Here is a 23,468-nt window from a genome sequence, read left to right as displayed (position 1 = left end):
GACAGCTGAGTAGCATCAACTCAAAAGGACCAGTAACGCTTACTTCATTTGGGAAAGAGGGATTCAGGACAACTATGGTGTTGGGGGCTCAGGAACTCAAAAATGCCTGACTGCTCCAAAGATTTTGCCTGGCACTTTGGTGACTTTCCTCATGATAAGAAAACAGAAAGGAAAAACCAGGGCTCTTACCTCCTCTAGCCCTGGTAATCTTTCCTTGCGCCAAGCAACTCTGGAGAGATTTGAAGTTGAAACGCTGGAAGAGCCAGCATCCGCTTCAGTTGGATCTGCGATTTTCTCGTAGGATCGCAGCATCGAGGGAGTGTCACTTAGTCCTCCCTCTAGCACACCCCCTCTGAAACCCAGAAGTAGTTCGGCACCAGATATGATGCTTGGTAGTGAGACACCCAAAGTAGAGTGCTTCTTCCCGGCTGCAAGGGGACGTTCTGTCACTGCCTCTTCCCCGTGTGTTGAAACATCTGAGGGAGTGGCAAGCTGCTTTGCCTGCTCTCCCTCTGAATCTGGGAGCTGCTTTCACTGCAACTGGAGGTTTAATAAGACCGGCTGTGGTGACCATGAAGTGGGATGCCATTCAAGGTTTGAATTCTTCCCTTCTTCAAATTACTAGCTCTGACAGGGGCGAAGTTTCTGACTTACAACATTCTTATCAGACTATCTGGAAACTCAGAGCTTCAATCTATTCAAATTGAGTCATTAGATGTTGAAGTTAAACAGTTGCAGGGCTTTGCATCAGTGACTACCAGTGAGAGAGATTCTGGTTCAGAAACTTGAATATTTAGATCATCATGTAAGAAGGAGTAATTTGAGATTCCTAAATTTTCCTAAAATCACCATTAATTCCAGCATTAGATATGCTGAAGAAATATTTTCTCACAGCCCAATATTTATTGGTATATCGAGAACCTCTTCTGTGAATCCTCAACCAGTTAAATCTCACTGAACTTTTGAAGAGCTCTTTGGAGGTTATAAAAAAGAACTGCTCTCCTAGCGACTTCTGCTCTGGAACCAGATAGAAATGATATATTTCTTTTGTATTTTCATTACATGAATGCATCTTTTTTGGGGTTTAAAGTGCAAGTTTTTCCAGATTTAGCTAGAGACGCACAGAAAAGACGATAAGAATTCCTGGTTTTAAAACCTAGAGTTCTGCCTTTGGGTGGGTCTTTTGTATTAAAATTTGCCTGTAGATGTTTGGTGTCTCTAAATTATGTTTTCGTTGACCCAAAGAAATTGCAGGAATTTATATGGAGGGTGAAAGAAATGCTTCCCTGAAAGAGTCCACTTGTTAATAATTTGTTGTTTAAACTGGCTGAGAATGCTTGGCTTTTTCCTGCTGTGGATTTAGATTAATCAAAGTATTTTTGTTATCTCCTTGTATCTTGGTTTAGTTTTCTGTGGACTAAGTTTGAAAGAATTATTTCCTTAATTTTTGAGTTCAATGAATATTGTTCTTGCTGATTTTGCTAATGCATTTATAAGTTTGTTCTTTGAATGTAATATTATCAAACCTATAAAAAAGTAAAGGAAAGAAGCAGTCATAGAAGAAAGTGATGTCATGCCAGCATAAAGAAAAAGAAGCAGCTCCGTCGGGGCTGTGCTGTTAATGTAGATACCCTCACCTGTAAGAAGCTATGTCCATATGCAAAATGCTTGAAAAATTCTAGTTTGCAGTGGAGTGTGGAGATTGCCAGGGAGCTGACTTGAAGAGCCAGGGCAATAAAGTGAACATGGCAGCCGAGCTGTCAGTCAGATGAGCACATACAGCAAGGAGCAGAATCCCAGGACCATCAAAACAGAAGGTAGTGAGCTGGTTAAGGACTGAAAGACTGAGATGGCTGGTGTGCACTAAGATGTAAAGGCAGCTCTAGCAGACATGAAATCAGAGGGGGATGAACTCAGTACAAGCACAGATAAGACCAAAAAAAATCAGGTGAGCTCATTATCAGCTGAGTTTCAGACCATTCAAGCAGGTGTACTTCAGGATTTGCGGGACCATGTTGAAGACCCTGAAAATAGGTTCCGTAGATATAATTTAAGATTTAAGAGTATTCCTGAATCAGATGTCTACAGAGACCACAGGACAGTAGTCAAAAGACATCTGCACTACTCTTCAGGATGACCTCGCGTTTGCACACCGTGACTAACATTTTACGAGCTTATCGAGGCCTGGGTCCACCATGAGAGGGAACCCCTCATAATATCATGGCCTGTTTTGTGGATTATATTGCAAAAGAAAGTGCTGGATGAAGCACAAAAGTTAAAGGAAATTATATGGAAAGATTTAAAGGCGACCCCAGAGGCAGCGGCTGCGTCCACCGACAGCCAGCGAGGTTAAAAAGTGAGGTAAAGGAAGCTATTAGAGCTAAAAGAGAATCCTTCAGAAAATGGAAGAAGGAACCGACTGCAAATAATAAGAAACAGCATAAAAAATGTCAAGTCAAATGCAAAGCGCTGATAAGGAAGGCTAAGAGGGACTACGAAAAAAAAAAAAAAAAAAAAGATTGCGTTGGAGGCAAAAAACACATAGTAAAAACTTTTGGGGGGGTATATTAAAAGCAGGAAGCCAGCAAAAGAATCGGTTGGACCGCTAGATGACTGAGGAGTAAAAGGGGCTATCAGGGAAGACAAAGCTGTAGCAGAGATAAAATGAATTCTTTGCTTCGGTCTTCACCGAGGAACATTTGGGTGAGATACCGGTGCCAGAAATGGTATTCAAAGCTGACGAGTCAGAGAAACTTAATGAATTCTCTGTAAACCTGGAGGATGTAATGGGGCAGTTCTACAAACTGAAGAGTAGCAAATCTCCTGGACTGGATGGTAGTCATCCCAGAGTACTGATAGAACTGAAAAATGAGCTTGCGGAGTTATTCTTAGTAATATGTAATCGATCCTTAAAATCAAGAGTGGTACAGGAAGATTGGAGGGTGGCCAATGTAACGCCGATTTTTAAAAAAAGTTCCAGAGGAGATCAGGAAAATTATAGACCGGTGAGTCTGACGTTCTTTGCCGGGCAAAATGGTAGAGTATTATTAAGAACAAAATTACAGAGCACATTCAAAAGCATGGATTAATGAGACAAAGTCAACATGGATTTAGTGAAGGGAAATCTTGCCTCATCAATCTACATTTCTTGGAAGGGGTGAACAAATATGTGGATATAGGTGAGCCGGTTGATATTCTGTATCTGGATTTTCAGAAGGCGCTTGATAAAGTACCTCATGAAAGACTCCAGAGGAAATTGGAGAGTCATGGGATAGGAGGTAGTGTTCTATTGTGGATTAAAAACTGGTTAAAAGATAGAAAACAGACAGTAGGGTTAAATGGTCAGTATTCTCAATGGAGAAGGGTAGTTAGTGGGGTTCCTCAGAGGTCCGTGCTGGGACCGCTGCTTTTTAACATATTTATAAATGACCTAGAAGTGAGGTAATTAAATTTGCTGATGACACAAAGTTATTCAAAGTTATTAAATTGCGGGAGGATTGTGAAAAATTACAAGAGGACCTTACGAGACTGGCAGAAGACGTTTAATGTGAGCAAGTGCAAAGTGATGCACGTGGAAAAGAGGAACCCGAATTATAGCTACGTCATGCAAGGTTCCATGTTAGGAGTCACGGACCAAGAAAGGGATCTAGGTGTCGTCGTTGATGATACGTTGAAACCTTCTGCTCAGTGTGCTGCTGCGGCTAAGAAAGCAAATAGAATGTTAGGTATTAGGAAAGGAATGGAAAACAAAAATGAGGATGTTGTAATGCCTTTGTATCGTTCCATTGTGTGACTGCACCTTGAAAATTGTGTTCAATTCTGGTCACTGCATCTCAAAAAAGATACAGTGGAATTAGAAAAGGTGCAGAGAAGGGTGATGAAAATGATAAAGGGGATGGGACGACTTCCCTATGAGGAAAAGCTAAAGCAGCTAGGGCTCTTCCGCTTGGAGAAAAGGTGGCTAAGGGGAGATACGATAGAGGTCTATAAAATTGATTGATTGCACATTTTTTGTCCTTTAGATTGTAAGCTCCTTTGAGCAGGGACTGTCCTTTGTGAAATTGTACAGCGCTGCATAACCCTAGTAGCGCTTTAGAAATGTTAAGTAGTAGTAGAATGGGTAGATGTGAAGCGTTTGTTCACGCTTTCCAAAAATACTAGGACTAGGGGGCATGTGATGAAGCTACAATGTAGTAAATTTAAAATGAATCTGAGAAACTTTTTCTTCACTCAATGTGTAATTAAACTCTGAAATTCATTGCCAGAGAATGTGGTAAAGGCGGTTAGCTTAGCGGAGTTGCTGGGCTTGATGGACCTTTGGTCTTTCCCAGTATGGCAATACTTATGTACTTATATATGTAAAAAGAGTATGGTTAAATGGTCAGTATTCTTAATGGAAAAGGGTTCATAGTGGGCTTCCTCTGTGCTGGGACTGCTGCTTTTTAACATATTTATAAATAATCTACATATGGGAATAACCAGTGAGGTAATTAAATTTGCTGATGGCACAAAAGTTATTCAAATTTGTTAAAACGCAAGAAGATTGTGACCTTAAGAGGAATTGCAAGAGAACCTTAAGAGACTGGAAAACTAGGCATCCAAATGGCAGATGACGTTTAATGTTAGCAAGTGCAAAGTGATGCATGTGGGAAAGAGGAACCTGAACAATAGCTATGTAAAGTGAATGATACATACCTGTAAGCAGGTGTTCTCCGAGGACAGCAGGCTGATTGTTCTCACGACTGGGTTGACGTCCACGGCAGCCCCCACCAACTGGAACAAAACTTCGCGGGCGGTCCCGCACGCAGGGCACGCCCACCGCGCATGCGCGGCCGTCTTCCCGCCCGTGCGTGACCGTTCCCGCTCAGTTGGATGACAAGCAAAAATGATCAAAAACGCAACTCCAAAGGGGAGGAGGGAGGGTAGGTGAGAACAATCAGCCTGCTGTCCTCGGAGAACACCTGCTACAGGTATGTATCATTCACTTTCTCCGAGGACAAGCAGGCTGCTTGTTCTCACGACTGGGGTATCCCTAGCTCTCAGGCTCACTCAAAACAAGAACCCAGGTCAATTGAACCTCGCAACGGCGAGGGTACAACAGAAAATTGACCTACGAAGAACAACTAACTGAGAGTGCAGCCTGACCAGAATAAATTCGGGTGCTGGAGGGTGGAGTTGGATTTACACCCCAAACAGATTCTGCAGCACCGACTGCCCGAACCGACTGTCGCGTCGGGTATCCTGCTGGAGGCAGTAATGTGATGTGAATGTGTGGACAGATGACCACGTCGCAGCCTTGCAAATCTCTTCAATAGTGGCTGACTTCAAGTGAGCCACCGACGCTGCCATGGCTCTGACACTATGAGCCGTGACATGGCCCTCTAGAGTCAGCCCAGCCTGGGCATAAGTGAAGGAAATGCAATCTGCTAGCCAATTGGAGATGGTGCGTTTCCCGACAGCGACCCCTATCCTGTTAGGGTCGAAAGAAACAAACAATTGGGCGGACTGTCTGTGGGGCTGTGTCCGCTCCAAATAGAAGGCCAATGCTCTCTTGCAGTCCAATGTGTGCAACTGACGTTCAGCAGGGCGGGTATGCGGTCTGGGAAAGAATGTTGGCAGGACAATGGACTGGTTAAGATGGAACTCCGACACCACCTTCGGCAGGAACTTAGGGTGAGTGCGGAGCACTACTCTGTTATGATGAAACTTAGTATACGGAGCATGAGCTACCAGGGCTTGAAGCTCGCTGACCCTACGAGCTGAAGTAACTGCCACCAAGAAAATGACCTTCCAGGTCAAGTACTTCAGATGGCAGGAATTCAGTGGCTCAAAAGGAGGTTTCATCAGCTGGGTGAGGACGACGTTGAGATCCCATGACACTGTAGGAGGCTTGACAGGGGGCTTTGACAAAAGCAAGCCTCTCATGAATCGAACGACTAAAGGCTCTCCAGAGATGGCTTTACCCTCTACACGATAATGGTAAGCACTAATCGCACTAAGGTGATTCCTTACTGAGTTGGTCTTGAGGCCAGACTCCGATAAGTGCAGAAGGTATTCAAGCAGGTTCTGTGCAGGACAAGAACGAGGTTCTAGGGCCTTGCTCTCACACCAAACGACAAACCTCCTCCACTTGAAAAAGTAACTCTTTTTAGTGGAATCCTTCCTAGAGGCAAGCAAGACACGGGAGACACCCTCAGACAAACCCAACGAAGCGAAATCTACGCCCTCAACATCCAGGCCGTGAGAGCCAGAGACTGGAGGTTGGGGTGCAGAAGCGCTCCGTCGTTCTGTGAAATGAGGGTCGGAAAACACTCCAATCTCCACGGTTCTTCGGAGGACAACTCCAGAAGTAGAGGGAACCAGATCTGACGGGGCCAAAAGGGCGCTATCAGAATCATGGTGCCGTGGTCTTGCTTGAGCTTCAGTAAGGTCTTCCCCACCAAAGGTATGGGAGGATAAGCATACAGGAGGCCGGTCCCCCAATGGAGGAGAAAGGCATCCGACGCTAGTCTGCCGTGTGCCTGTAGTCTGGAACAGAACAGAGGCAGCTTGTGGTTGGCCTGAGAGGCGAAAAGGTCCACCGAGGGAGTGCCCCACTCTCGGAAGATCTTGCGTACCACTCTGGAATGGAGCGACCACTCGTGCGGTTGCATGACTCTGCTCAGTCTGTCGGCCAGACTGTTGTTTACGCCTGCCAGGTATGTGGCTTGGAGAAGCATGCCGAACTGGCAGGTCCAACGCCACATCCCGACGGCGAGATCCGGTGCCCCCCTGCTTGTTGATGTAATACATTGCAACCTGATTGTCTGTCCGAATTTGGATAATTTGACAGGACAGCTGATCTCTGAAAGCCTTCAGTGCGTTCCAGACCGCTCGGAGCTCCAGGAGGTTGATCTGAAGATCCTTTTCCTGGAGGGACCACAGTCCTTGGGTGTGGAGCCCATCGACATGAGCCCCCCAGCCCAGGAGAGACGCATCCGTTGTTAGCACTTTCGTGGGCTGTGGAATTTGGAATGGGCGCTCCAAGGTCAAATTAGTCCGAATGGTCCACCAGTGCAGTGAATTGCGGCAGCTGGTGGAGAGGCGGATGACATCTTCTAGATTCCCGGTGGCTTGAAACCACTGGGAAGCTAGGGTCCATTGAGCAGATCTCATGTGAAGACGAGCCATGGGAGTCACATGAACTGTGGAGGCCATATGACCCAGAAGTCTCAACATCTGCCGAGCTGTGATCTGCTGAGACGCTCTGGTCTGGTAAGCCAGGGACAGGAGGTTGTTGGCCCTCGCTTCTGGAAGGAAGGCCTGAGCCGTCTGAGTATTCAGCAGAGCTCCTATGAATTCCAGAGATTGGGCAGGTTGGAGATGGGACTTTGGGTAGTTTACCACAAACCCCAGCAGCTCCAGGAGGTGAATAGTGCACTGCATGGACCGGAGAGCTCCCGCCTCCGAGGTGTTCTTGACCAGCCAATCGTCGAGATATGGGAACACATGCATTCCCAGCTTGCGTAGATACGCCGCTACCACCACTAGGCACTTTGTAAACACCCGTGGGGCAGAGGCGAGCCCAAAGGGCAGCACACAATACTGAAAGTGCCGTGCGCCCAGGCGGAATCTGAGATACTGTCTGTGAGCTGGCAGTATCGGGATGTGAGTGTATGCGTCCTTTAAATCCAGGGAACATATCCAATCGTTTTTCTGAATCATTGGCAGAAGGGTGCCCAAGGAAAGCATCCTGAACTTTTCTTTGACCAGGAATTTGTTCAGGCCTCTCAGGTATAGGATGGGGCGCATCCCCCCTGTTTTCTTTTCCACAAGGAAGTACCTGGAATAGAATCCCTGCCCTTCCTGCCCGGGTGGTACGGGCTCGACCGCATTGGCACTGAGAAGGGCGGAGAGTTCCTCTGCAAGTACCTGCTTGTGATGGGAGCTGAAGGATTGAGCTCCCGGAGGACAATTTGGTGGAAGGGAGGCCAAATTTAGGGCGTATCCGCACCGCACTATTTGGAGAACCCACTGGTCGGAGGTTATGAGAGGCCACCTTTGGTGAAAAAATTTTAACCTCCCCCCGACTGGCAGATCGTCCGGTGCGGACACTTTGAGGGCGGCTATGTTCCCATGGATCCAGTCAAAAGCCCGTCCCCGGCTTTTGCTGTGGAGGTGCAGGGGGCTGCTTAGGTGCACGCTGTTGATGGGAACGAGCGCGCTGGGACTGTCCCTGTGCCTGACGAGGCCTTCGGGCCGGCTGGGTGTACCTACGCTTGCTATAGGCGTAGGGCGCAGCCTGCCTGGCCCGGGAAAAACGTCCACCTGCTGAGGTGGATGCTGAAGGCGCCTGGTGGGAGAGCTTGTCGAGGGCGGTTTCCCGCTGATGCAGTTGGTCCACCAGCTGCTCGACCTTCTCACCAAAATTATTATCCCCCCGACAAGGGACTTCAGCCAGTCTCTGCTGGGTGCGGTTGTCCAGGTCAGAGGCACGCAGCCATGAGAGCCTGCGCATCACTATCCCTTGGGCCGCAGCACGAGATGCCACGTCACAGGTGTCATATATACCCCTGGACAGGAACTTTCTGCACGCCTTCAGCTGCCTGACCACCTCCTGAAAAGGCCTGGACTGCTCCGGCGGGAGCTTATCGACCAGGTCCGCAAGTTGCTTCACATTGTTCTGCATGTGGATGCTCGTATAGAGCTGGTAAGACTGGATGCGGGTCACGAGCATGAAAGATTGGTAGGCCTTCTTCCCAAACGAGTCCAAACGAGTGCGAGACTCCCGCCCCGGGGGCGCCGAAGCGGTATCCCTCGAACTCCGTGCTCTCTTGAGAGCAGAGTCCACGACCGCCGAGTCATGAGGCAGTTGGGGCCGCATTAACTCTGGGTCCGAGTGGATTCTGTATTGGGACTCTGCTTTCTTGGGGATGGTGGGATTAGATAATGGTCTCAACCAGTTCCGAAGCAGTGTCTCTTTGAGGACATTATGCAACGGCACCGTGGAGGACTCTCTAGGTGGTGATGGATAATCGAGGACCTCGAGCATCTCAGCCCTCGGCTCATCCACAGAGACCACGGGGAAGGGAATGCATATAGACATATCCCTGACGAAGGAGGCAAAGGAGAGGCTCTCAGGTGGCGAGAGCTCTCTCTGGTGAAGGCGTGGGGTCGGAGGGAAGGCCCACAGACTCCTCTGAGGAGAAATATCTGGGGTCCTCCTCCTCCCTCCACGAGGCCTCTTCCTCGGTGTCAGACATGATATCTTGCAGCTCAGTCCTCAACCGGGCCCGGCTCAACGTCGAGGCACCGAGGCCTCGGTGGCGTCGTCGAGCGGTGGACTCCCGCGCCGGCGGGGATGAAGCTCTCTCCATCGACGTCGACTCCACCTGCGTGGCGGTCGAGACGGGCGCCGCAAGCGGCGTCAAAGGCCTCGGCACCGGGCTACAGCGCGCCGGCGCGCCGGCACAGTCTGGCGCATCAGCCCTTCCAGGATCCCCGGAAGGATGGCTCGGAGGCACTCGTCCAGGCCCGCTGTCGGTAAAGGCGAGGGGGCCGGTAGAGGTGTCGGTGCCGGAAGCTGGTCGGGTCCATAAGACTGCACCGAAGTGCCGGCACCCTGCCGTGGCAGTACCTCTACTACAGAGGGGGACCTCTCCTCTCGACGCTTCCTCGGCGTCGACTCCTCTCTGGCGCCGGGAGCGTCGTAGGCGACCGATGACGGTGCTTCTTTTCCTTTTTGCGGTGCCCGTCATCGGCGCTCGGTGGGACTGACGAGGAAGAAGTAGATCCCCCTCTGCCTCGAGGAATCGGGTCCGACAGGGTTCGGTCCCGAGGGCCCTGGGTAGAGGGAGTGACCGGGGCCGATTGCCCGCGCGGCCTCTCACCCCTCCCGTCTCCGGAGGACCGGCGGGCCGACGGGAGCTGTTCTCCTGGGGTCGATGCTGTCGGTGCCGATTTCGCGGACATCGGTCCCGGTACCGAAGATCCGGCCGTCGATACCGATGCCGTCGAAGTTGACGTCGAGGGGCCGGCGCAAGTTCCAAAAAGACGGTCCCGAAGAACTTGCCTGGCTACTTGTGTCTGTTTCCGGAGACAGAGACACAAGGTACACGACTTGGTATCGTGCTCCGGCCCGAGGCACTGGAGGCACCAAGCGTGAGTGTTGGTCTGCGAGATATGCCGGCTGTACCGACCACACTTTTTAAATCCACTCGGGACCTTCGAGGACATCGACGGAAAATCGCGTCGGCGAAGTCAAAGTCGTCGATGGTGGCGGTAAAAATCTCACCTCGAAAATAAATCGACCGCGCGGCCACAAGGCCGCAACGCGACACCCCCGCTAAAAGACGAGGGAAACAAAGTTCAGCGCGTTTTTATTTTTAAAGAAAAGAGAAAAACGCGAACCAAGAACGAAAAGAAGAAAAAATTTGCGCGAAAACGCGATCCGGTTTCCGGGGCTGACAGTGAGAGAGACGAACGCGGCTCTCTCCAGCGCGGAAAAGGTCACGCACGGGCGGGAAGACGGCCGCGCATGCGCGGTGGACGTGCCCTGCGTGCGGGACCGCCCGCGAAGTTTTGTTCCGGTTGGTGGGGGCTGCCGTGGACGTCAACCCAGTCGTGAGAACAAGCAGCCTGCTTGTCCTCGGAGAATGCAAGGATCCACATTAGGAGTCACCGACCAGCAAAAGGATCTAGGTGTTATTGTTGACGATACACTGAAACCCTCTGCTCAGTGTGTTGCAGAAGCAGTGAAGAAAGCAAACAGAATGTTAATAGAATTATTAGGAAAGGAATGGAAAACAAGAATGAGGACATTATAATGCCTTTGTATCACTCCATGGTGTGACAGCACTTCAAATACTGTGTGCAATTCTGGTTAGCGCATCTGAAAAAAGATATAATGGAGTTAGAAAGGGTATAGAGAAGGGTGACAAAAGTGATAAATGGGATGGGATGACTTCCCTATGAGGAAAGGCTGAAGCGGCTAGTGCTCTTCAGCTTGGAGAAAAGATGGCTGAGAGGAGATATGATAGAGGCTCGAACCTGCTAGACGTTAGGTTAAAATGGGGATTGAATCTACTCCGAGGGAATGGAACATTATTTTTTTTAGAAGTTTGAAATGTACCTTTTCATGTATTACTTCAAGAGAGTGCTTATAAGGTTATTACACTTCTGTACATTTAAAGGCTAGGTTTCTATCAGTTTCAGACCAATGTTGTTGATATGGGAAGGAAGGGGAGACATTTTTCATGTATGGTGGTCATGTAGGAGTCTACAGAACTATTGGAAGGGAATATGCATGAAGCTATGAAAAGTCTCCTCAAAGCTACTTGTTAGGCTTGAACAGTGTTTTTTTTTTTCACTGCCATCCAGGTATAGCAGCAGCGAGGTGCATCATTACATCCCAGTGTAGCAGCAGCGAGGTGCATCATTACATCCCAGTGGAATCAACATATGGAGCTTTCTATACATTATAAAATGTGAGTGAAGTTATTAGCAGAAATGGAATGGCTTACAAGCTCAAGAAAATGTTAATATACAAAAATTCCAATGGACTGGGAAAAGGATTATGAAGTGGGCAGACTGGGGGGGGGGGGGGGGGGGGGGGAGGGATGAAGGCGAGAATGATATCATTTGCTGAAGAAACCACTGGGCAAGACATGACAGTGGTTGAGTATATGAGTGGGACAGGAGCGTTTGGAGGATTCTGGAGTAGAATTGTAAAGTGGAGAGCACATTGGGCACTGTTTTGAATTTTGCAAAGTTGTCCCATTTTGTTTTGGCATTGAAGGAAATTATATACAGTCAGTCATTGTTACATTTGATTACTCAATCAAGAAATTTAAAGTGAAACAAAAAATAAAAAAAGAAAAGAGGGATTCAAAGAACAGACCAAAAGGCTAAGCGTGATCAGAATGGTGTTGGGATTCACTACCACATGATAAAGCATTATTAGGCTTTACAGAAAAAGGTAGTGCAATATGGCACTTGAGATTGGGGTGATTCTAGAGTAAATTAATTCTGAGAGGAAACACACACAAAACTGTACACATCTAACTTGTCTCAATATAAAACTGAGAACTTTGCTTTATCAATAGTTTCAAAACAATCACCTCCATATCCATTATCCCAGGGTTTCTCTGCCTGTCCTGGTGATGAAATTAACAGTTTATTTTCCAGGATATTCAAACAAATTTGTATATGTCGGATGCCAAACAGATGCAGCTCTAAGGCATATTCATTATACACGGTGTCCGGAAAAAACAGGACCTCAACATAGTTTCAAAATACTTTGCAATTTTTTAAACAATATAACCTTTGAAAATACATTAGTCCAACCTTTATTAGGAAACTCCCTTAAGGCATATGGCGGGAAGCGTTTGCTATATTACATCTTCATTAAATGCCATTTTGCTAAAATAGATCTTAATGGTCACTTCCTGAATGAAGTCATTTTGAAAACAGGGACCATCCAAGTTTTTACAGCATCTTGAAGTAATATCTGCCAATAGCAGCAATTTTATTTTTAATAAACTAATAGCACATTTGTTTTTGGTTCATTTGGAAAAATGTTGGGGGGGGGGGGGGGGGGGGTTCTGTCCCCCCCCCCCCCCACAGACACCATGCAAAATGTCCTAAATCCAACTGGTAACTGCATCACAAGGATAACGACCATTAGCACGCACTGTCATATAGCCCATAAGTATAAAATGGGATATGCAGCATTTAGCAAACACTAAACTTCAGTAAAAGGGCCACTAACTAACAAGTAGTTAAAGCCTTCAATATGAACACCTATACAGCCACTAAAAATCAACTACAGAGCATTACCTGGAAGAAAGGAACACCTCCATTTTCTTGGCAAGTGATATCTAAATCTACACAGACTTTTTCATCCAAGGGATTGTCTTCATACAATTCAGGCTCAACTTCTGGGGAGTCCTAGCGGATAATTTTGCAGACAAAAAAAAAATGGAGTTTCTCAGTACATCCTTAAATACAGAAGCTTTACCTCTTATTAATGATATATCCAACTTTGTATTAACAGACATTAAACCAGGGGTGTAGCTACGGGTGGGCCTGGGTGGGTCCAACCCTCCAATCGGTGCTGGTCAGGCTGCAGATGCCTCTAGTCCAGTAACAGTAAACAACTGCCACTCATGAGAGCTCTCCTAGGAACCGACCCGGTGTCTGCTTCTTTCTCCCTCCCTCTCCTTTAATCTACCCGCCGTGCAGCATGATCCCTCCTGTTGTACCTTGCTGGGTCCATGCTAATAAACAACCAAAGTAGAGGTGCGGGACCGCGGCTCTCTGCCTGCTGCTACTGTTTCCTGTGCCAGTTCTGGCTATTCTGTTCTGAGGTAAACTTCCGCGCCTCTGCCTTGGTTGTTTTAGTGCGGACCCGGCAAGGTGCAACGGGAGGGATATCATGCTGCAAGGTGGGTGAATGAAAGGGGCGAGAGAAACAGGGCAGTGGGTCCAGGGAAGGATGCTATTGGGACTGGGGAGGCTTTTATTCGGGGCCGGACTCTTGATGGACTCAGCTAATCTGGGAATGGGCCCTGCCTCACCACTGATCAGCCTTCAGCTCAAAGCCTCTCAGCAGGTAAAACAAATGTGTCATTGTGGTCATTTGGGTCAGGGTAGGCTCCTGGGCAGGGATGGGCTCAGTGCGCAGATTAAAATAGTAATTTTTTTAAAAAAAGGTGTTTTATGTTGGTTTTTGGGTGGGGGTCGTCTCTGCAGTGCTCAAGTATGAAAAATTAAAAATGTTTTATATTTAATGCTGATTGCTGATGTGCTTAAGGATGGAGGGAGGGGGAGATTGGGAAGAGTAGGGGAGATGCCAGACTATGGGGCGGAAGGTAGACGGGTAGGACAGGGCTGATGCTAGGTTACAGGGAGGGGTGGGGGGAGCTAGAGTAGAGCTGATGCCTAGCTGCAGGATAGATGATGGGGAAGGGATGGACAAGGGAAAAAAAAAAAAAAAGAAGGGTAGGGCAGGGAAGGGCTGATGTCGGCTACAGGACAATTTGTAATTTTTGTTCCTCATTTCTGTAATTCATGAGGGTTGGTATGTGTTCTGCATGTGACCAAGGTGAGAGATTCAGCTGGCATGTGGTTTGTGTGGTGGTATGAGTGACTTCTCTTAATTTTCCAATGGAATGCGTATTCCTGCTATGTATATTCACCGTTGTCTTTATAAAAGTACTGGTGTTGGTATTTGTGTTCAGAATTAGTGTTAAGAAGCTTCTTTGCAGGCTTTAGTGTCAGTGCCATAGCGAGGGCTAATGACACCCAGGGCGGGTCGCCGCTGCGCACCCCCCCAGGTGCAGCACGGCGCGACCCCCCCCCCCCTAGCGCATTCTTACCTGCGGGAGGGCCGATCCGCCCCGAGTGCACGTCGCTCGGAGCTGCGTCGGCCCCGCTGGTTCCCTGCTCTCTCTGCCCCTGCTCTCTCTGTTCCGGGGTCGAGGGAGCAGGGAACCAGCGGGGCCGGCACCCCCGAGCGGACCGCCCCTCCCTTCCTACGCCACTGTTTAGTGTTACTTTACAAAGCACCTGGCAGTGAAGGAATTTTGTATTGCTATTATTGAGGTGCCACCAGAATTTGAATATATTTTTCCTATGTAATTATATTGCAGGATCCTGCCATGTGTGTTGAGAGGTTTGCTGTTGTAGTAGACATAAGTATGGTCAATTTTAAGATATGGGATAATGCAATTATATTTAAAAATATCAATTTTTCCATTAAGTATATATTCCATTAAGTATGTATGTGGTTATATTGATGCAGGGCAGCTGTTAGGCAGACTACTTAGAAATCCATCATCAAGTGCATTCTAAGGCATTATTTTGTAGGATCCCAAGAGACACTACTTATACCTATATACACAGTGCCCACCCATAATCTCAGGTCTGGCTACGCCACTGCATTAAACACACACATTAGTCAATATCTATTAGACTTGTATGCGGCCTTTGTGGAAGGGACTCGAAGTCAGAAAACATGGCGAGAAAAAAAAAAGGCAATCTACCCCATACTAAGTTTGATCTGACAACACGAACAATTATTAGTACATGCCAAGGGTATTGATCATGCCATGTCTGACTACAGAAGAACAGCAAAACCCTGAGGGAACGGTACATTTTAGGGAGTGAAGAACTTTTCTGCATGAAAGGAGTGGGACTAGGTTGTGATCTTCTTAAAGTGGCCAAACAGGTAAAAAAGGTGACAGTGAAAACTATAAGGATACTTTGATGCATAGCGAGAGGAACGACCACTAGGAAAAAGGAGGTGGTGTAGCCTCTGTATAAAAGACTCTGGCAAAACCTCATTTACATTATTGTGTACATTTCTGGAGACTGCACCTTCAAAGTAGCAGCCCTATGGACCGAATCTATCCTACTTTATTGTTTTGATCAGTGGTCGAGTATGGGGACAAAAATCTAATGAAGAAAGGCAGAAGAGGAGAGGTATGATAGACATTAAATACCTCTGTGGCATAAATGCACAGGAGGAATCTCTCTCAATTGAAAGGAAGCTCTGGAATGAAGAGGGGGAGGCCATAAGATGAAGATTACAGGGGACAGATTCAGAAGCAACCTGAGGAAATACTTCACAGAAAGGGTGGTGAATTTGTGCAATGACCTCCTGTGGAAACAAACTATCTGAATTCAACAAAACTTAGGGCAACTACATAGGATCTCTAATGGAGAGGAAGGGTTAGTAGATGATATGAATGGGCAGAACCAGGGGCACAGTAGTGAGTGGCAATTCATACCCACTGCTCACACAAACACCAAAGCCTTCCCTCTGACCTGGTACCGACTATACAGAATCAAGAAGTTAGTCATTGGGAAAGCTTTGGGCTGGCACAAGCAGTGGGTACGAGTTGCTGTTTGGTGAAAGCAAAGAAATAAAAGCTTTAAAAGATCGGGGGGGGGGGGGGGGGGGGCAGAGTTCAGAAGTGCCTGAACATCTGCGGGGAAGGAAAGATGCAGCTGGCGGGGTTTGGGAAGCCCTGCCAGCCCCATCAGAGATGTCCTACTGGGCAGACTGAGATGAAAACGGTAACGGAATTCAAACATGCGTGGGATAAACATAAAGGAATCCTGTTCAGAAGGAATGGATCCTCAGGAGCTTAACCGAGATTGGCTAGCAGAGCCGGTAGTGGGAGGCGGGGCTGGAGGTTGGGAGGCGGGGATAGTGCTGGGCAGACTTGTACGGTCTGCGCCAGAGCTGGTGAATAGGCCATATGGTCTTTATCTCCATTTTTCTGTTTTCCATGCTACTGTACCCTATCCATAAAATGTCAGATACTGTTCCAGAGTATACTTTCTGTAAAACAAACATGCTCTTTTTCTGCAGCCTCAAGAGCCAAAAAAGGGGGAGAGAAAAAAAAAATGACTTTTCCTACAAAGTAACAGATTTTCTGGGAATCCACAGAATTCCCCAGTCATGGCCATATGGGGTGGGGGTGGAGGCGGAGGCTCCCTCAGTCTTATATAAAAACTTTTAATAGTTCAACTCTGAAAAAAGTGTGTTAAGCCTGTAAAATGTATTGGACATTTTCCTGCCTAAATTAATTCTGAAGAGTTATTCTCTAATTTGGCCAGCAGATGGTGCATGTTTATGTTTAAAGCTGTTACAGAGGACCAACTTCTCTCTTTTATTTGGCACACAGATAATAGAAAGTGCCTGTAGTGATGTAACCAGTTTTTATTTGAAACTGACTGTTCTGGGCTCTGATTGGCCTGGAGTTTGAAATTACCCAGCAGATGCTGGCTGTTGCTTCAGTCTCAGCCCGGAAGGAAAAAAGATAGACAGATCTTTTCTGAGGCTCTGTGAAAAGTTATACATCCTGACCTTCTCAGGTACTGTTTAGACAGTATATACATGTTTAGTTAGTTTTCCAATCCCGGAACCTCCCCTGTCAAGGATTTATTAAAGAAATCTTTAAAAGGACCCACCAGAACCTCTCTCAACTCCTTCAATATCCTTGTTTTCCCTGTGTTGTTAAGTCCAGCATTTTTGTGGAGTGTCTGTTACGGCCTTGATCAGCCTCTCCATTTTTGGTATTTTTGGCTCATTTTTCACACATGATTGAGAGCCAGCAGCTTCAAAAGAGCCATCTGGTTCCATGGCTTTGTTCACCTTTCAATTTTCATTCATAAAAACTCTCCCCCATCAACGATGCTATATCCACTCCATTCGCATATGTACTTCCGCCAGTCAATCGTGGTCCTTCTCCAGGATTTTCTTCCGTGAAAACAGAACTATTTGTTAAGCACATATGCTTTTTCTTCATCATTTTCCACAAGGCGATTCGCAGCATCTTTCAGTCTCACAATGACTCTCCAATTTCCTCTGGAGTCTTCATGAAGTACTTTGTCAAATGCCTTTTGAAAATCCAGATGCACAATATCAACCGGCTCACCTTTAGCCACGTTTGTTCAACCCTTCAAAGAAATGTACTAGATTGGTGAGGCAAGATTTCCCTTCACTAAATCCATATTGGCTTTGTCTCATTAATCCATGCTTTTGAATATGCTCTGTAATTTTGTTCTTTATAATTGTCTCTACCATTTTGACCAACACCGACGTCAGGCTCACTGGTCTATAATTTCCCGGATCACCTCTGGAACCTTTTTTTTTTTTTTTTTTTTTTAATTGGATTTACATTGGCCACCCTCCAATCTTCTGGTACCATACTTGATTTTAAAGATAAATTACATATTACTAACAATAGTTCCGCCAGTTCATTTTTCAATTCTATCAGTACTCTGGGGTGACTACCATCCAGTCTAGGGGATTTGCTGCTCTTCAATTTGTCAAATTGCCCCATTACATCCTCTAGGTTTACAGAGATTTCATTCAGTTTCTCCGACTCGTCAGTTGAAAGGAAGTTCTGTAACAAGGGGACAGACTCAGGAGTCAACTAAAGGGGACAGTCTTAGAGTTCAAGAAAGCATGGGACAAGTATAAAGTATCTCCAAAGGAGAGGAAGGAATTTAGTTTTATAGTTGGTATGGATGAGCAGACTGAATAGGCCAAACGGTCTTTATTTGTTCTCATCTATGTTCTCGTTACTTTGATGAAAATACACATCACCTGCCCTGTGATAGAAATGGAGATTTAACAGACCAGAACTGTCAAACCTGTTCCAACACTTCCTGGAGATGCAGCATCTTGGCACACCAACACCACTGCTCTCAGTGCTGGGTCCATGAAGATCTGGTAGATGCAATCTTCAGCAGCATAATGGCCCTAAGCAACATCCTTGAGTTAATCTAAGACAACATGTTTAACGGCAAAGCACAGGTAATCAACCTGATCATCTAAGGTGAAATTAGATCTTACCTGCTAATTTTCTTTCCTCTAGACCCTCCAGACCGGTCAAGACGCATGGGTTATGTCCTCCTACCAGCAGAGGGAGACTGAGAAACACTGAGCTTTTGAATACTGTATATATAACCTGTGCAGTACATCCACTAGCCAGTATAACCCTGACAAAGCAGAGAAAACCAAAACACCAACTAGAACTAACAACCCCGTACGCGGTCACTGTCAACTGGACACTTTCTTCATATCTTTCATTGTGCCCTTTGAATTGTGTGTGCTTCCACAGGTGGACTAACAAACACGGTCACACCTGACCAGACTTATACAAACAAAGTCTGAAACCATAGAAACCACACTCAACAGCTGCCAAGATAGAACAACAGACAAACCGACCTCCTGGCCTACAGTACAGACAGGGCGGGCCTTGACCGGTCTGGAGGGTCTAGAGGAAAGAAAATTAGCAGGTAAGATCTAATTTCACCTTCCTCCACGACCCTCCAGACCGGTCAAGACGCATGGGACGTACCCAAGCAGTAAGATCCTAAGGGCGGGATCCGCGTAGGCCAGAGGTCAACACTGCAGCTCCAAAACCTGCCTCATCCTTGGCATGCACATCAATCCTGTAATGTTTAACAAAGGAATGCAATGACGACCAAACCGCCGCTCGACAAATATCTAACGGAGGAATCATACTACTCTCCGCCCAGGAGGTTGCCATTCCCCTGGTAGAATGAGCCGAAAATTCCTTAGGGACCACGCGGCCCTTCAGCAAATACGCCGAAGCAATGGACTCCTTCAACCATCTAGCTATCGTAGCTTTGGAAGCTGCCGCGCCCTTTCTTGCACCACCATGGAGAACGAACAAACGATCAGAAAGCCTATAGTGTTGAGTTCTGGAGACGTAACAGCGCAAGACTCTACGCACATCCAACTTGGCCAGTCGACGCTGCTCCGCATCCCCCGCCAAGTCACCCAACACTGGCAAAGAAATCACTTGATTCACATGAAACTCTGAAACCACCTTGGGCACAAAGGACGGCACCGGGCGCAACGAAACCTTCTCCTTCGAAAAAACCAAAAAGGGCTCTCTACACGACAAAGCCTGAAGTTCTGACACTCGACGAGCTGAAGTAATAGCCACCAAGAACACCGTCTTTAGGGACAGATCCTTATCTGAAACAGAAACCAAGGGCTCAAACGGTGGCCTCACCAAAGCCTCCAAAACGAGATTCAAATCCCACGGAGGCACCATCCGCCGCCGGGGCGGGCGCAGTAACTTAACACCCTTCAAAAATCGAACCACATCAGGACTAGAAGCTAACGACTTTCCCTGGAGCTTCCCACGGAAACACGACAAAGCCGCTACCTGCACCTTCAAAGAAGACAAGGCCAAACCCCTGTCCATACCATCCTGTAAAAACTCCAAGACATCTGTCACCGACGCCCGAAAGGGAAGAACCTGCCTACCTGTACACCAATGCTCAAAGACTCTCCAGACCCGGATATACGCCAGTGAAGTGGACTGCCTACGCGAACTCAACATTGTATCAATCACTCTGTACGAAAAACCTTTCTTCCTTAACCTGTGCCTCTCAAGAGCCAGGCCGTAAGCGAGAACCGATCCGGATCTGGCATAACTATCGGTCCCTGACACAACACCCCTGAATCTGACAACGGCAGAGGATCCGCTATCGCCAACCGCACCAGATCTCCGTACCACGGCCGACGTGGCCAATTCGGGGCTAACAAGATCACTTGTCCGGGGTGCCGAGCGATGCGCTGAATCACCCGACCGACCAACGGCCACGGGGGAAACACATACAGTAACTCCTGCGGCCACGGAATTAGAAGCGCATCTATGCCTTCCGCTCGAGGATCCCTCCGACGACTGAAAAACCTCTGAACCTGAGTATTGCGGGCCGTTGCCATCAGATCCATCACGGGAAGTCCCCAGACCGCTACAATGCGACTGAACACCGACCGATGAAGCGACCACTCTCCGGGGTCTAGAGCATGCCTGCTTAGGTAATCTGCCTCCACGTTGTCTACTCCAGCCACATGCGCCGCGGAGAGCGCCAGCAGATGGACCTCCGCCCATTGACACAACAGCGCCGCCTCCTCCGCGACCGCCTGACTCTTTGTGCCCCCCTGACGGTTGACATAAGCCACGGCGGTGGCGTTGTCGCAAAACACCCTGACTGCTTTCTGCATCAGCACACTCTGAAACGCCTGAAGCGCTAGTCGAATGGCCCGGGTTTCCAGACGATTGATGGACCACTGAGCTTCTACCTGAGACCAGCGTCCTTGAGCTACCTGACCGAGACAATGAGCTCCCCAGCCCTGAAGACTGGCGTCTGTGACAAGAACCAACCACTGCGGAGCCTCCAACGGCATTCCCTTTTCCAGATTGCCTGGATCTAGCCACCACTTGAGACTGAGGCGTGGGGCTACCGGCAGCTGAAGGCGGACATCCAACTCCTGCGACAGGGGCGCCCATCGACGAAGAAGAGCTGACTGCAACTGCCGCATATGCGCCCGAGCCCACGGAACTACCTCTATGGTGGCCGCCATCAACCCCAGGACTTGCAGATACTCCCGGGCCGTCGGAGCCGCCTCCGACAGAAATAGACGAATCTGACCCTGCAACTTGCGAATCCGGGGGCCTGGCAGGAAGACCCGACCGTTCCTGGTATCGAATAGAACCCCCAGGTACTCCAGCGATTGCGACGGCACCAGGTGACTCTTGCCAAAGTTCACTACCCAGCCCAGAGACTGAAGAAACTGCACCACTCGAGCCGTAGACACCTCGCTCTCCGACTGGGACTTGGCCCGAATCAACCAATCGTCCAGGTACGGGTGCACCAGAATCCCCTGCTTCCGCAAGGCTGCCGCCACTACCACCATGATCTTGGAAAAGGTTCGAGGAGCCGTTGCTAACCCGAAAGGCAGAGCACAAAACTGAAAATGCTTTCCCAACACCGCAAAGCGCAGAAATCGCTGATGAGCGGCCCGAATGGGGATGTGTAGATAAGCCTCCGTCAGATCCAAGGACGTGAGAAACTCCCCCTCCTGCACCGCGACAATGACCGACCTCAATGTCTCCATGCGAAAAGAGGGGACTCTGAGAGCCGCATTGACTGCCTTCAGATCTAAGATAGGCCGAAAGGCGTCCTCCTTCTTTGGGACTACAAAATAAATTGAATAGCAGCCCAAGCGGCGTTGAGCGGCGGGAACAGGTACCACCGCCCCCAGACTGATCAGACGAGCCAGAGTGTCTCGCACTGCTGCCCGCTTGAGCCTTGAATGACAAGGGGACTCCAGAAACCTTTCGGGAGGCGAGCCGTCGAACTCCAGAGCGTACCCGTCTCGCACCACTTCGAGGACCCACTGATCCGATGTGATTTGGGCCCAGTCCTGGTAAAACAGACTCAGCCGAGCCCCTACCCGAACCAGAGCCTGGGCCCGCACACCTTCATTGCGAATTACGCCCCGAAACCTGTCCTCCCGCGGAAAAATCGCGCCCTCCGCGCCGATTCCCCCGAAAGGACTGAGTTCGCTGGAAGAACCGACCTCTAAAGGGCCCACTAGTCCTCCCGGGCCTATACCGGCGAGCCTCCTTAAACCTGCCTCGGGAGGAAGTACCCCTGGACGCCCCTTTTGGACGAAAATCCGGAAGCCGAGGGGCCTTGGCATCGCTGAGTCCACGCACCAACTTATCCAAATCCTCCCCAAAAAGCATGGACCCCTTAAAAGGAAGCGAACAAAGCTTAGCTTTGGAGGCCGCGTCAGCGACCCAACCTCGCAACCACAGTGCCCTACGTGCCCCCACCAGCATAGCCATATTCTTGGCCGAAGCACGGAGCAAATCATAAAGCGCATCAGACAAAAAGGACGATCCCATTTCCAATTTGGCTAATTCCTGTACCCCGGAGGTCCCAACCTCCACCGAATCATCCAGCAGTTTCTCGGCCCATCGGAAACACGCCCGCGCAACTAGCCCCCCACAAATCGAGGCTTGCAGGGCCAGGGCCGACAGATCAAAACTCCGCTTGAGGAAGGACTCAAGCCTCCTATCCTGGGGATCCCGGAGAGCAGTCCCCCCGTCCACCGGAATAGCCGTGGCTTTTGTAACTGCTGTCACCACTGCATCCACTGTGGGAGCCTTAAAGGCATCTCTATCTTCCTGTGGGAGCGGGTACAGTCTCGACATAGCTTTAGACACTTTACAGGGAGAATCCGGCGAATGCCACTCTTGAAACACCATATCCCGGATGTCCTTATTCATGGGAAAGGACCTAGCCTGCCGCTGAATCCCCTTAACCAAGGGATCCACCTGTTTAGCCTCCCCCAAAACCGCCTCTGGCTGATCAAACTTGAGGGTGGAAGAAATCTGCTCAATGAGCTCCGCAAGCTCCTCCCTGTGAAAAATCCGCACTACAGAGGGATCCTCCCCCGGGACCACCAATTCCGGATCCTGAGGCCCCTCAAGCCCCTCAGGGTCCCCAATATCACTGAAAACACCTTCGGATCCTACAGGGGAGAACCCCTCCTCGTCATCCCACTCAAACCGAGGCCTCTTCGCCAGCGCCGCACTAGCCCCCTCCCCTAAAGATGGGGGACCAGCCTTCCAGGCTTGAAAAAGGGTCCAAACAAAATCCGGAGGAAAACCAACGCCTCCTGTACCCTCAGGCACCCCCTTCGGCGCCGACCCGGGAGCAGCAGGGCCAAAAACAGCTGATTCCGCGGGACGCGCGGAATCCAAAATGGCGGCCGTTCCCGCCAAAACTAAATTTGTTGAAACCGTCCCTGCCGGTGCTCCTGCTGTCCCCGATGCCCCCGAACTAGCTGGGGCCTCCGCCACCAACACCGGGGGTGCCGCCATCGGCGAGGCCTGCTTTGGTTCGCCGCACAAACGGCACTGGCCTCCCGGCGCTTCTATGCCTCGGCGCGAGCACGCGCGACAGCGGAGAAGTTTGCCTGCCATGCCCTCGAAGCACACCACCCGCTGTGCTGAGCGGCGCACACGCTGTCTCTCACAGCTTCCCCCCAACAAAGAATCGCTCTGCTCTCTTTCGCTAGCGATAGGAAACGAACCTGCCGTCCGTTCCTATCTACATAAAGCCTCAGACGGCTCTTA

General features: G+C 48.9%; 1 protein-coding gene across 2 annotated transcripts in view; it reads right to left on the bottom strand.

Annotated features, from left to right (window-relative positions):
- Positions 1-23,468, bottom strand: part of KIF11 (kinesin family member 11) — a 125,975-nt gene that overhangs the window by 2,556 nt on the left and 99,951 nt on the right. For both annotated transcript variants that reach the window (XM_030203008.1, XM_030203007.1), the window contains exon 22: positions 12,817-12,927. In XM_030203008.1, coding sequence (XP_030058868.1) covers positions 12,817-12,927 — 111 coding nt within the window. The remainder of the gene's footprint in view (positions 1-12,816; positions 12,928-23,468) is intronic.

Source organism: Microcaecilia unicolor, chromosome 5 (genome assembly GCF_901765095.1).
Source record: "Microcaecilia unicolor chromosome 5, aMicUni1.1, whole genome shotgun sequence".
NCBI lineage: Eukaryota > Metazoa > Chordata > Amphibia > Gymnophiona > Siphonopidae > Microcaecilia > Microcaecilia unicolor.
This window is presented reverse-complemented; position numbering and strand designations above follow the sequence as displayed.